The sequence below is a fragment of the Drosophila eugracilis genome, unplaced genomic scaffold (genome assembly GCF_018153835.1).
Source record: "Drosophila eugracilis isolate 14026-0451.02 unplaced genomic scaffold, ASM1815383v1 contig_1985, whole genome shotgun sequence".
Classification (NCBI taxonomy): domain Eukaryota; kingdom Metazoa; phylum Arthropoda; class Insecta; order Diptera; family Drosophilidae; genus Drosophila; species Drosophila eugracilis.
Window position 1 is genome coordinate 247,531 of NW_024572849.1, and position 14,510 is coordinate 262,040.

Consider the following 14,510-nt stretch of genomic DNA (forward strand, 5'->3'; position numbering starts at 1 on the left):
TTGCTGTTTTTCCCTCTCTCCCACACTGGGCTTGCCGCTTTGTTTTGGTTTCCCCTGCATTTGTGTTTGTGTAATTGTTGCAACAATTGTGCTTTCCGAATGGGATATATACACCACCCCCCACCCCACTCTAACATGCATATATCATACATACATATATGCCAAAAGGGGGGGGTGGGGTGTTGGAACAAAAACGTATTATATAGTTTGATGGGAGGTAGGAATGGGTGGTTTTCTGCCTTCCCTTCCCTTTTTTTTTCTTCTTTTTCTGCGGGGATAACAATGATTTGTCCACAGAGCGTAAAATTTGTTGTCAAAGCGAATATTGGAAAAAATTGTGAATGCCTTGGGAATGGAAATGGAAATTGAAATGTGAAAAACTGGAAACTGAAAAAGTGGAAACTGTGGAAACTGGAAAATGTTGCATATGCAATCCATAGCCATGTCAGAAACACACACTCTAGTTTCGAAGCCAAACAAGGTAATTAGCCATTGGCCAGGTTAAGGGATTTCCCTATACACACACCCACACACACACACACATACTAGTAGTACTTCCCACTTAGAAATTCCCTCTAACATTCGGTGAGTTTTTGGCTTAGACGTTTGAGCCAAGTTCCTGGCTACATGGAACTGAAAGCGAATGGCAACAAAGTTTATAAATTTTTGAATAGTCCACAATGGCAAAGTATCCAAAAAGGTGAGCGCACAAAATGTATATACCTAAAGGGAGTGAGGAATGGGAAGTGGAGAGTGGGTAGTGGGTAGTAGGGAGGGGGAGTGGTTGCCGAGGGAAGGGTGGCAGCTTCATTTTCTTGATGACACCATCTCATTAATAATGCCGGTTCTCTATTAATATTTGAAAGCTGAACGCAGTACACCGGAAATTAAATCCGAATGAATGGGCGAAGGGGCAATGGGTGGTGTGTGTGTGTGTGTGTGTGTGTGTGTGTGTAGTGTATGTAAATACATATCTATATGCATAGGAGTGGGAGTGGCTGGGTGGGGTGGATATAAACCAGCTTGATTCGTCCTTAAAGTTCAAGCGATCAGAGGGATCAGGGGCTTGGAGTGTCATCAAGGAAGAGTGGGTAGATACAAATCCCTTCCTTGTCAGTGGAGTTTTTTCTAGTTTTTCCAAGTCCTAGGAAAGTTTTTAGTTAACTTAAGCCATGAGGAAGTCTTTCTGAAAGTATTATTAAGAAATTTTTAAGACAAATTAAAGTTTAGACTTCCCTTTCTTACCTTCAAAACTTAAAAACTCAAATCCTTAGAACTTGTTAAACGTTCTTACTTAACCCCTAGCAGACCATATCCAGTGTCATTTGATTCGCTGCCATCTTAGCTGCTTCTTATCCTTTAAGGTCCCCCCTTGACCCCCCTTTGACCCTTTCATGTTAATTTTTATGACGTACTTGAAGTGAGCCATAAAATGAGAAGGGGCTCAGCTTTCGGTGGGGAATTTTGGCCCAAAGGGGGTGCAGGGGAAGGCGAACTCTTAGAGCTGCAACAAATTAAAATGTATAGTCGCCTCCTGGTTTTCCGCTTTTGCCTCTGACACTGCCACTGCCTCAGCCACTGCTGATGCTGATGCTGCGCTTTGTGGGGCAAGGTGAGCGTCATCCTGTGGCATCGTTTGTCCTGCTACGTTCTCGTGGTCATTCGGTCGCCAACGCCAACGAAAACGTCAGCAGACTGGGGAAAAATAGGAAAGTTGTGTCTTAATTTGAATTTTTTTTTCAAAATTTTTAAGGGGATATCGCTATCGATAACAAGGATTTAATCTTTCTGTTATCGTTTTAAAAAAATTAAAAATATAAATTTTTCCTTTTTGATATTTTCTTCCCTTTTTTTAACACCTATTTTCTCTCAGTGCAACGTCCATAGTGGCTGCCACATATACGTCCAAAATAGTTGTAGTTGGTCCTTGCCACATACCCATACACACACACACACACACACACACACACATAGCTACACTCAGCTAGTAAAACTCCACTCGTTTTTCATGTGATGCAAGGTGCAAAAGTGCTGGGTTTGGGTTTGGGTTTGGGTTTGGGGGAAATTGTGGAAAATGGTGGAAAATAGGGGCCATGGCATGTGGCAAGTGTGTCAGCTAAAGGGGGGTGGGGGCGCGAGGAGACTGAAGAGAGCGTGGGGCATATTAAGGGGCGTGGCGACATTCCATTTATTATAAATAGGCGAGTGCTGAGAGGCTTGACTTTCCGTTCCTATTTTGCCTCCTTTTTGGCCTGTGACGTCAGTGGGCGATTTTGCGATTGGTCCTCAAATTGACAGCACTCAGTACAGTGCGTTTTAGTAGTGTATGCCTGACAGTTGGGCAGGTTAAGGGTCATAATTAGATTGGCCAGCGATCAATATTTTGTGTGGAATAATTCAAAGTTTTTTTCAGCCTTTATTTGCAAAAAATACGTAAATTTCCTTTTAAATTTCCCCAATTTATACGCAAAAGGAAGTTGCAACTTTATCGAAGGCTCATTATTGATTGCCCCAAGACTTGCATCATCGTCTATTCTTTTGATGCATCATCGTGCCATCATCTTCCTCGGTTCATTAGCTTTCCAAAAGGAGATGCGCCTTAACTTCGGATCAGCTCTGAATTGGCGTCCATTATCCCTGTGGCAAACACGGAGCGGCAAGTTGCAGTTAATTATATGCATTATGGGTATAGGACATGGCTGGGGCAGCATCAGCATCAGCATTGGGACAGGATAAGCCAGCCAATATGAAGGGTGTAAAGTGAGGAAGAGGAGGAGGAGGATGAGGAGGAGAAAGTGCGGCATTGTTGGCAAAGTTTATGCCAGTTACCATGCCAACCCAAGCCCCCGAGATCCATCTGCTGACCCTTCTCTTGCTGTTCCTTCAACTGGGCCACTGGGCCAGCTACTTCTACTGCTCCTGCTGCTCTTGCTCCTCTTGGTCCTGCTCCTACTCCTCCTCCTGCGCCACGCATTAAAGCCAGAAAATTCATAAATGCCTGAGAGCGCTACTCGCTTACACTGAAGTGTTTCTTTCGCCCTCTAATAAGCACTTACGGCAGCAGCAGCAGCACCAGCAACATCGGCAACATCCATAGTCCAACAACAGCAAGAACAACAAGGAGCTTGCCACCAGGACAAAGAAGCTGTCGTTGCTTGAATTTTAATGAAATTAAAGATTACTGAGCTCAGCTAGCAGTCCTCCTGCTGGAAGAGTAACAACAGCAACAGGACCAAAAACAGGACAGAGGCTTAGTGTCAGAAAAGGAAGGGGAAAGGGGGCTCTCTGTAGAGTTACTACTCTGCCACCTCTATTTCCACTGTGCAACAGTTGTGGCAACATTTTCCCAGCAAATATAGAATATTTACAGAGGAATCAGGCTTGGACAAGACGAACTCAACTTGACTTGTTGAAGAAATTGAATATGAAAAGTCCTTCTAGTAATTGCTGTTCTGGCCATTTGGAAAAGCCAATTTTAGACAGTTTAGTGAGAGTTTTCAAAGGAAAATTATAGAAAATTGCAAGAAGTTTTATGTTAAATGGAATTGGAATGTTATGGAGGGGGTCTTGGGTAAGGTAACTTGAAGTTGCGGGAAAAACTAAGCTGGTTTTCTAAGGAATATACAAAACTTTAGCTGGTTTCTTGAATTTTTAACAATTTTGAGATGGAAATGTTAGAAAGTAAAGTGTAGTTTGTTGTTTTTTATAATAATTAAGGTTTAAGTTTTATATTTTAGTAAGAAAATACTTAGCTTAACCTCTTAAGAAACCATTTAAGTCGCTTCAGATCTCGTTACAGTCTCAATTTGAAATGCTTACAAGGTTCAACTCATCCCTAAACTACCTCTATTAAGTCTACTACTCATTTAACCCACAAATTCCTCTCTAGTTTGATGTACATTTAACCTTTAAATGCAAACATCTTGTTGCAATGCCTGGGTCTAATGATTCCCTCCTTGTGACTACCCACTGACTTGGCTTCGCCTGATTCCCAGCTATTCATAATCCTCATGTTTCAGTTTCAGCCGCCGCTGCACGCACTGCCTTCTCCTTTTGCCAATTTCAACTCGGCTCTCTCAATCCGATCCTAATGAGTCTGTTCCTGTGATGCAAGGCAGAAGACCTGGCTGTGCTAGGCTCCTGGGTTAGAGGAGAGTCCTCATCCTTCTGTTAGGCAGTGAACTTCCTGCAGTTTGTAATTAGTGCGTGTCGGACAAGTGAATCAACTTTGCTGTTAACTTTGTTCGGCTGTCTTCTTTAATTAGTCAATTTGTTTGCTGACTGCACTTGGCAGGCGGCACTCGACTTGGGTTATTCCTTGAATTTTATTCCGTGGCTTTACTTAGCTGGCTGGTTGGGGTAGCCCTGATAATTGGCTAATCGAGTTGCGTAATTGAGGGGTCTAATTGATGGCAGGTCGACTGCTCATTAGGGTGCACTTAATGAGCATTTTGGTCGGGCCTTTGCCTCACAGAAAGAGTTATGTGCCGAAAATTATGGGACTCATTGAGGGGGGGGCAAAACAAGATTTGCGATGCCTATTGTGTAATGTATTTATCTGTATATATATATACATATAACCCATATGTATATAGAAGCAAGATAAACCTAACATTTGCTGGTAACAATACACATATTACGCATACGCCTTGTTGTCGGTTCGACTATCATAATTAATTACGAAACTTGTGCAAAATTTGCACAACTTCTGCCCAAGTGCACAAATCAATGGGAATTGTTGGGGGAGTGGTGAGAGATAGATGGTTACACATTGCGTATACTTAATGTTACCATATTTAAATTGCATAAACTGCATTATTAATGCAACTTGGCAGCAAATTTGCATGTGACAGGCATGCAGCATAACAAGAAAAAGACATTTAATACAATTTAATTGATTTCCATTGCCTTTTCATGCCTCAATTAATTTTTGGAGAATTAAGAACTGTCATTAATTTGTCATCGAATTACGTTTTTTTGGGGGTAAGGCCAATTACTAAGCCAAATATTAGCAGATTGTCATAATGTTTGCCTTCTTTTTGTGATCCTGTAATTGGTTTTTGCAACATTTTAACACCATTTTGATTAGTTTTCAATTAGTTTAAGGACTAGGCTTTAATCTCTGGCCAGAGCCTCGATTCGTGCGAAATTGACTGATAAATAAATGGAATTTATTGTGCCACCTTCTCAGCTTCCAGTTTGCAGTTTACAGTTGCAATGGCAGTGGCAAAGAGCCAGGGATTAAACCAGATTAAGTCCACTCGAATTTCAATCTTGTTTAGTTTGGCCTTGCCATTTATCTGTACTTTTAGTCGAATATAAATTGTATTTATATCAGAAAAGTAGCCAAAAAGTAGGTTAACTTCTCTCTAGTTTACCTGTTTTGGCAGATTTATTATGGCCATGAGTTAATGTTCTCTAGTTTGATGTTCTTATGAGGTTTATAGGGCTTATCTAACATTCAGTACCTTAAAGTAACTCTTAATTCAAATATAAATAAACTAACTACAATAATCGTAATTCTAAAATCAATTATAATAATAAAATAAAGTTTGTTGATAAACAGAACCAGCGTCCTTTCAGCTGTGGATTTTGTTTTGAAAACTTTGACTTTCCTTATTTTTCCCCTAAAAGTATCGAATTTTTTCCCTAGCTAAGCTATTAATGGTCCAAACTGAAGGCAAATTATTGAACAAAATAAACATCTTTGATAACCTTATCTTTAAACACTTAAAAAAAAAAAACTACAAATTTCTTTATTCACTCTTTAAATTGTAAGTCAAATTTATTGTTTTCTATAAAGTTTCTAATATTTCACAGATATTTTCTACTACCTTCTAAAGACATTGTCTATTGACATCATTTATAGTACCGGCCATTTTCTCGTGTTTCCATGCTCTTAGATATTCACCGGGACTCGAACCCAGACCGACGGCGCCTTAACATTTTGGGGGCAACTTTGCCCCCAGCGCTACCGTCGGCGGCGATGAGACAGTTTTCAAATGTTAAATATAAACTTCACCCAGTTCGATTAGTTAAAGTATGTCGGCAACAGCCTACTTCGGTTCTCGTCCTTAGCATTACACTTTCCAAATGACAGGATGTACATCGGTTAGTTTTAGCTTAGTTTTGAAAACTTATGTCAGCTTGAATAGCTCAGGGGGTAGAGCATTGAAACTCCGAAGTACAGCGGCTCAAATCCCAGTGCAGAAAGAAGCAATTTTCTTTTTTTATCTTTTTGTATACCCGATACCTGATTTTTCCAATTAAAACTCCGTAATAGTACCATAGCAAAGCCTAAAATGGTCGAAATATGGAATTGTCTTTGCGCTTGGTTTTGGATGAGAATGAGAACCAATGAGAACTTTGTCATTTATGGCTAAAGGTCTGGAAGGCGTTTGAATGGTAATTGGTAACTTGGTGACTCAAAATATTCCTAAGTAATCTGCACCATAAAGAAAATCTTGTTCATTTTCACTTTTTATAGCCCATATGAAACTTAATCTGTAGAAAACCCAAAATATTTCCGACGTCCATGGGTTACCAGCTAGGGCTTAATTAATGACAACAAATAATCCAGGAAAATAGGCTTTTCCCATGCCCAAAACTTGGAAACTTGGAAAATATTAAACATTATCACAAATTCTTATGAAGAGAAAAAAAAAAAGTTTTACAAAAAATCAGTAAAATTTTAGATTTGACCATTTGAACATTTAAAAAAATTAAAAATCAACCGAAAAAAGCTAACTGAATGTTAACTTTTGAATGTTAACGACTAATTAACAATAAAATTAGTTAACTCAATGTTAGCCGAAATTTTGTGCACTCCGCGGCACTTGTAATTCCCAACTGGTTCTAGCAGAAATGTTATGACTAGGGCGCTGTTGGCCGGTGAAACTCAGCCAAGTCATTTTTGTGTGTGTGTGTGTGTGTCTTCTAGTACAGTGCTTCCAAGTGCCTCCAAGTGGTCCGGTGGTACCTGGACATGGCCTCCATGGAGGATGCAGTGCATCATGGATCCATGTGTTGGACTTTCGATGACGTTTGATGCTGGATATGCTGGGTTTTTGGAGCATTTTTGAAAATTTTGATGATGGTACAATAGACGTATACTTGATTTGGTGCCCAAAATTGCAGAGTTTTGTTCATAACTAAGTCAATAATAGTCGAAACATTGAATGTAATACCTCGTTGATCTTGTTTTTTAATTCCGAACAGATCTGCATTCAAGGTTGAAATTGTAAACATTTTGACATATCTAGAAATAATGATGATGGTACTAATCGAAAATGCAAAATCTGGATTATCCTTATTAAGCCAATGTGGATTGCCATACCTCGTTAAGCTTCTATTTTAATTTCTAACAGATCTGCATTCAAATCTAAAAATGTAGATTTCTATAAAAACTCATAAAAAAAAGTAAACATTTTACCAAATTCTGATATTGGCCTGATTCTTGGCCTTAATTATGCCTAAAATGGTCCAACTTATATCAAATACCTACAAGCTAAGTACTTAGATAATCTAGATTGGGTGGATGGCCAACGATGAAGGCTTCAGCTTCAATCGCAGAAATGCGGAGTAGACAGATTTATGCTTGGTAATTTCCTCCATGTCTCCGTGTCGGTGGTCGGTCCCTAAACCGTGACAGCAGTCCAAAAAAAAAAAGTAAATCAGAAGCAGAGTAGTACCAGAACTGGAAGTGGGAGTGATCACAGCAGGGCCAAATCTCCTTGTAGGTGCTCCATAAGTCTGATGACAAGTTTCCAGATTCCAGCGCTGAAATGCAGAGTAAACAGATTTGATGCCTAGTAAGTATCTCCATGTGTCCCTTAGCCCAAAGAAAGAAGAAAACAAAAGCAGAGCAGAACCTGGTCTCTATGTCTGATGGACTGGAACTGTGTTGTGGTCACTAGCCTGTCAGTATCCCCGTGTGGGTGCTCCTCCTTAAGTCCGAAGTGGCAGCAGTCCATAAACGAGAAAAACAAAAGCCGAGGAGGAGCTCCAGGTCTCTATTGCTGATGGACTGGGAGTGATCACAGCTGGGCAGTATCTCCATGTGGGTGCTTCTCTATAAGTCCGATGATGTTTCCAGCGCTGAAATGCAAAGTAGACAGATTTTAGCCTAGTAAGCAAGTATCTCCATGCAACCAAAGCAAGTATCTCCATGCAACCATAAGTCCAAGAAAACCAAAGCAGAGTAGTACCTGGTCTCTATTGCTGATGAACTGGAGCTAGGAGTGATCACAGCCTGCCAGTATCTCCGTTTGGATACTCCTCCATAAGTCCGAAGTGGCAGCAGTCCATAATCCAGAGAAACCAAAGCAGAGCACTATCCGATCTTCATAGCCGATGGACTGGAACTGCCAGTAATCCTAGCTGGGCAAGCTTAATTTAACTTATTCTAAATAGATATCCACATAGCATTGACGGCATGCAAGCCGTTGCAAAAGCTGCGGATCATGGGCCAAATATGCCCCTCGGCTTATGCAGTAAAAATAAGAAAAAGTTTTCCACCTACCTTGATTTCCGGCTTGCCGATGTCCATCGATGATATAGAAGGCATCGTCTAGCATCACACGTCATCCAGAGTCCAGAATTTGGATTCCGAAAAAAATCCATGGTGCACTGCATCCTCCATGGCGGCCATGTCCAGGTACCACCGGACCACTTGGAGGCCCCAACAAGGCCTTGGAAGCACTGTACTAACACAAACACACACACACAAAAATGACGTGACTGATTTTGTGGGTGGCCACAGAGGGTACCTCATGACTGAGGGACTAGAACGAGTTGGGAATTACTAGTACCCTCGGATGCACATTTTTGGTACATTGCACTTGTCATTGAAATTTACATTTACTCTACATTCAACAATGCACTTTACATTTATATTACATTTGACATGGGAAGTTGGCCGTTGATCTTCAAATTTACACGGGCGTAAAAATATCGTTAAAATTTGAAAAAAATTATTTATTTTTCTTTACAAAAACTTTAAAAATTAATTAAAATTTTAAAATTTTTGGGCAATATTAAGATCAATTTTTCGCAATTATTTTGGCCATTAACTAAAGCCCTGGCTGGTCTCTCATGATAGTAAAAAATAAGCTGACTTTTTTCACTTCCAGCTATATGTAGACTATAAAAACTTAAAACTTTGAAGCTTATCTAAAGGTTATGCTAATTGAAAACCCAAACTTTAACATAGAACATATCCTAAGCTAATATTATATATTCTTACCTAATAACTTTTCCTTTTTCTTTTCGTTTATTCCCCACAGTGCCATATGCAACCGATAAGACTGTGTGAATGGTCAAGTGGTCATCAGCATCGAAGCGATTCTCTCTCTCCCCCGCCTGTGTATGAGTGTCTGAGGTCGTCCTTTGCCTGTGTGCGAGTGTGTGTGCGTGTGAGTGTGTGTGAGTGAGTGGGGAAAAAGAGAGAGGGCAGACAGAATGACGGACGCTCGGGGAAGCGGATTCCCTGCTGCGGAATTCGAATGAGTCAGATCCAAGATCAGTTTTTTCTACCCGGATCGATCTCCATCTGAGTTAAACCAGTTTGTGGAATCAGAAGTTAGGATCTAAAAGCGATTGGAACCAGGTAGCCGCCAGGAGTCACCTCTGCGGGGCCATCTATCCATCAGCTGACAACTGTCAAGCCGTCAGCACCTGTCAGTTGTCAGTGGAGCTCAGTGTCCAGTCCAGGAGGCCAGCTGTCAGCGGAAGTGAACGTGAAACTGGGTGTGCAAGGACACCGCGACCAGCAGCAGCAGCAGCAGCAGCAGCAAGAGCGGGAGCATAGGAGCACAGGAACAGCCGGAGCAGGAGCAGGAGCAGCAGGCGAGGATTGGGAAGGGCGGCGCGTAGCGTGTAGGCAGCAAAATGCCTGGCGGAAGACGTGGACTGGTTGCGCCGCAGAACACATTCCTCGAGAACATCATCCGGCGCTCCAACTCGCAGCGTGAGTATTTCAAAAATCTTTATCTTAGGAATTCTGTGAGAATCTTGAAAGAAGTTAAGGTTTATGGTAAGGGTAAAGCGTAACTTTTCCTTCTTTAAAGTTCATTAGGATTCATTATCAAAATACCCAAAGGTCATAATCAACTTGAACTGCTTGAAGAAAATCAAGATAGCTTCAGTTCAGAGCACTCCTAAGGACCTTTAACCGAAGGCGCCACAGTTCATTGCAACGCATATTCGATTCTACGTTTGCAATCGGCATTTTACGCATGCCACACAATTATCGGTTGGCAGTGGGGCAACCCTTTGGGTCGCAGCTAAAGGGCGAGAGTGTGAAATGAATTTTCCGTTAAGTTGTCAACGTGAACAGGATGCTGGGTGTGTGCGAAAGTGTGTGTGTGTGTGTGTGTGTAAGTGAAAAGTGAAATGGAGTAAGGGAAATGAGCTATAAATAGAGCACTCGTACTGGCACTCGTACTGGCAGGCACACACGCACATGTGACCGAGAAATGTCCGATTCAGTGAAATTGAATTGTTTCACTGCGGCAAGTGGCAAGTGGCGTGGCAAGCGGCAAGCGGCAAGTGGCAAATGGAAAATGGAGAGTGCGAGGGGTAAGTGTCAGGCAGAAAGTCCGGAAGGTGCTTGACTATTCGAGAGAGCCCCGGCATTGAAATCCCTTTTTGGCCTGCGGTCAATGGCAACACTTTCAATTAGGGCGGCAGCAGCCAATTGAGGCTTGGCTGGGTGGGCATAAGGGGGGCGGTAGAAAAGCCAGCCACAGGGAACTCCAGTTTAAATCGGATTTCAGATTGGTCAACTACGGAGTTAGCCTCTCAGTCAAATGGGTATAGCTACCAACAGCAGGTTTAGCAACATAAATCCCCTAACCAAAACCCTGCTTGTCGCAGCAACTTGAGTTGCCATTTGCCAATTTTCCATTTTCCATGTAACAACAACAAAGTTGCAATGGCAACTACGACAGCAGCAGCAGCAGCAGCAACTGCAAGCCATCAACGGGGCCAACACATGCAGCCATAAACAACATGAGATAATTAACAAAAGTCCCTCTCGCCGCCCCCCAAACTGCATCCTTCTCAGCTCATTAGGGAATGGATTCCGGGAGGGGAGATCAGAAGGAGGATCAGAAGGATCAGGGGATTCTGGGGAAGCTGGGTATCAGAGAGGAGTGACATAAATGGACGCACAATAGATGTACTCTGACTCTGTGTGTCGTGCGTGTGACGGACTGAATGACGCACACAGCCACTGCCGGCATTCCAACTGGCCAACTGGCAATGCAAATGGCCGAAAAGTATTCCGGACAACTGTGGTTAATCATCGCCAAAAGATGTCCGGCAAAGTGCCCTGCAACATGCTGCACCATCCTGGATGGAAAGGGAAAATGGCAGGGCAATCTCTCCCATAAAGATCGAATAAATATGAAAATATTCCATCGATTTGTAAGCGAAACTCGAAGAGTTTTCAGAAAATGTGTAGTTAAATTCGAGAAGATTTTCCATCCTTATTAAGCTCACACACACACACACACATTTTAAGCTCCACTATCGACCCAATTAGGGCCAAAATAATCTCTAATATTATTGAGGCTTCTATCAATTTCAATTGGCCAACGGTTGCCACCCACTTCAGCTCCAATTGCAATCCCCGCGTGGTACAGGAGCCATCAATAGGTTTAGATAGGCCCAAACTTGAGAGACTTGACAGTTCGCTATGGTCTTTCCTTCGCATAGTTTTCCATATACAATTTTCCCGAGCACATTTTGCCCTTCCCCCAACCAGTAAACTGTCGAAAGCGGATTACAGTGAAGACGCAAAGCCTTTTCCAAAAGGATTTCACGTTTTTGTTGGCAGCACAAGTGAGCAGAAAAGTAAAACGGCTTTTAGTTCGCTGAGGGAAGAAGGAAAGAGAATTCTAACCTGGAACCTGGACAGATACAGATACAAATGTGAATACAGATACATATACAGATACATATATACATATATACAGATACTGGAAATGCCATAAAGGATATGCACAAGGCAAGGACGGGGAATGCAAATGGCTGAGGGAAATGGGTCGTCAGGTAAAGCAATAGATTCTAATGTGATTTTCATGCCAAACACACATCTATAAAAAGGAAAGGAAAAAAGAAACGAACGCAGATTGAAGTTAAAGTCATTGGGAATGGAAATGGGAAAGGAAAGGGGAAAAAGGTAGCGGAAAAGCGTAATGTTAGCCCTGGAAAATGCGTGGCTTTATTTGAATGTCTGCACGATACACGTCTGTCTACCGCACTTAACCTTCTTTCGCGGTCCTTGACTCTGTCCTGATTTTGTTTGCCATCAATTTGGGTATTGAATATATGGCTAAAAGGGTTATTGCCTTAGCCTTTTCGGGGTAATTAAATTCAACAGTTAGTTATAGTTTTTCATCCAATTTCCCAACAGTTTCCAAATAACTTACCAAAAGCCAAGATTGTTTTCAAAAGCTTCTAATATTTTTGTTAATACCAGAAAGTTTCCCTCTCCCAGCTTAGACAGCCACAGTTTCCCCTTTCCATCCAGAAATCCATCAAGCGTAGTAAATGGGTTGGAAAATTTAAAGAAGGATAAATGTTGAGGATGGGAAAAATGGCCCACCATTTCGTGGTGTTTGTTTGGGCTGCCACGTTTTTTAGCCACGTTGGCGATAAACTGACCAAAGACACTGCCTCACCGCCCTTCCCCACCCAAAAAAACAAAAAAGATCAACTGGCTTAGGCAGATTTTTTAATTAGTTGACTTTATGCCTCACGCTTCCGGCTGGTTACCCTTGCCCCGTTACTCGCCCCTCACCGCTTTTTCCTTTTCCTTCCAAAAAACCTCTTTGGGCAGGCAGTTCGATTTGTCCACAAGTTGCAAATAGGCAAAAATTCGTGTGTTTGTCCTTGTTTGGCAACAAACTCATTAAAATTGAACGCAAAGCCCAGCCCAGGAAAACCTCTCACACATTCGTGCAAGGAGAGTAGGGTAAGGGGAAACCAAAATCCACAAAAATCCCGACTAGTCCGATGGCAAGCATTTTTCAGTGGTTTATCTGCGGCCTGGAAAAGTGGACGGAGGTGTGCAAAAAGAGACAAACAACTTTGCCCTTGTTTTTCTTTTCCATCTTTGTTTTCTTTTTTTTTTGTTGTCGCCCGTTTTGTTTTTCTTTTTTCTCTCCCTCTCTCTCTCTCTGCTTGCCTTTTTTTTTGGGTTTGTCACTTTTGCGGTTTGCCTCGCACGTTTATCTCGGAGTGCACATTGCTCTCTCATTTCGTCGGCAACTGCCCCTGAATTTGTGGCCCATCCTCGAGTTCTGGCATGGCCTTTGCCCCTTAGGAGGTCGCAGCTCGACACTTGGCGCGGCCTGTTTGATCTTCGTCAGCAGGCCAAACAACATTAGCAACAACAACAGCAGATGGAGAAAAAAGGAAGAACAGCAGCACTAGCAGCAAAAAGTGCCCAGGAGATATTAGTAAAAGGTTAGCCAAAGTTAGGCTTGATTTGCCATTTACACGTTAAGGAAAAATCTAAAAAGAAATCGGAGAATATTTAAAGATATTTCTATGCAATTTTAATGAAGATTTTTATATTTTTATAAACATGCTTACAAGTTTTCTTTCTGTGCATCCATTCTTGTGAGTGTTTTCCCTGCCTGTTGACAATTGATTACGCATACGCCTCGTGGCCCACAAAAGAAAACACGTGCCTGGCCGATATCCATCAATGCCTTGGCTGCCTGAGTTGTTTGCCCAGGTCAGAGCTGTTGGGCTGCGGCGGCGGCGGCGGCAACCTCCTTCGATGGATAAATGATAACCGAAATGAACGATGAATCAGCTTGGCTTGGTTTTGGTTGAGGAAGAGAAAAAAACCACCACAGCTCAGCTTGAACTCGAATCGAAGCTAATGGAACATAAATTGGCCAGATTGGATTGAAGTTGGCTAAAAGAGTTGCTCTTTTCTTTTTTCAATTAAGGCAAAAAAAACAGGTGAACAATCTGAACTATAAACACGACAAAAGCCCCGGATTGCGGTGAAAAATTCAACTCGAATTTCCCTACCCGAACTGCCCCGCTGAAAAAAAAAGTAATGGATTAATAATGCTGTGGTGGAAATTGAGATAAGCCTGTTTTGCGTGTGTGGAAAATTGAGAGCCAGTGACGCAAAAGGATGCCCAGGGCAGCTGTCATACAGAATCAGCATAATCGCATCTACGCATACGTTGGCACAAACAGAAAGAGATAGAGCTATGCTAAAAGAAAGAGAGAGAGAAAGAGAGATGGCAGACTAATTTGTGTATATGCAAGCGGAGTTACCGTGCTGTGGCATGCAACAAGCCGCACTGGGAAACGCCCACACGCAGGCCAATCGTTGAACAATTGCAATTATGTACAATCATTGTCCGCTCTGCCCCACAACCTCCTCCTCCTCCTCCTCCTCCTCCTCCTGCAGACGATGTCAGTGTATATGTGTGTGTGTGTGTGTTTGTGTGTTTATTATTGATTTTCATTTTTCATTT

At 42.0% G+C, this 14,510-nt stretch overlaps 2 protein-coding genes across 3 annotated transcripts in view; one reads left to right on the forward strand and one right to left on the reverse strand.

The window, feature by feature from the left end:
- Positions 1-14,510, forward strand: part of LOC108104324 (potassium voltage-gated channel protein eag) — a 64,185-nt gene that overhangs the window by 13,984 nt on the left and 35,691 nt on the right. For both annotated transcript variants that reach the window (XM_017210308.2, XM_017210307.2), the window contains exon 3: positions 9,285-9,967. In XM_017210308.2, coding sequence (XP_017065797.1) covers positions 9,889-9,967 — 79 coding nt within the window. In that variant the 5' untranslated portion in view covers positions 9,285-9,888. The remainder of the gene's footprint in view (positions 1-9,284; positions 9,968-14,510) is intronic.
- Positions 7,480-8,710, reverse strand: LOC121529860. The gene is made up of 3 exons (XM_041817863.1): positions 8,522-8,710; positions 7,872-8,097; positions 7,480-7,779 (listed from the first exon to the last, which is right to left on the reverse strand). The coding sequence occupies exons 2-3, from the start codon at positions 7,971-7,973 to the stop codon at positions 7,525-7,527; spliced, it is 357 nt and encodes a 118-aa protein (XP_041673797.1). The 5' UTR covers positions 7,974-8,097; positions 8,522-8,710; the 3' UTR covers positions 7,480-7,524.

Coding starts and splice junctions, on each gene's coding strand:
- LOC121529860 (XM_041817863.1), bottom strand. CDS start 7,973: ATGGACTGCTGCCACTTCGGACTTAAGGAGGAGCACCCACACGGGGAT. Junction 7,780..7,871: donor CCATCAGACATAGAGACCAG/GTTCTGCTCTGC, acceptor TCTGCATTTCAG/CGCTGGAATCTGGAAACTTG.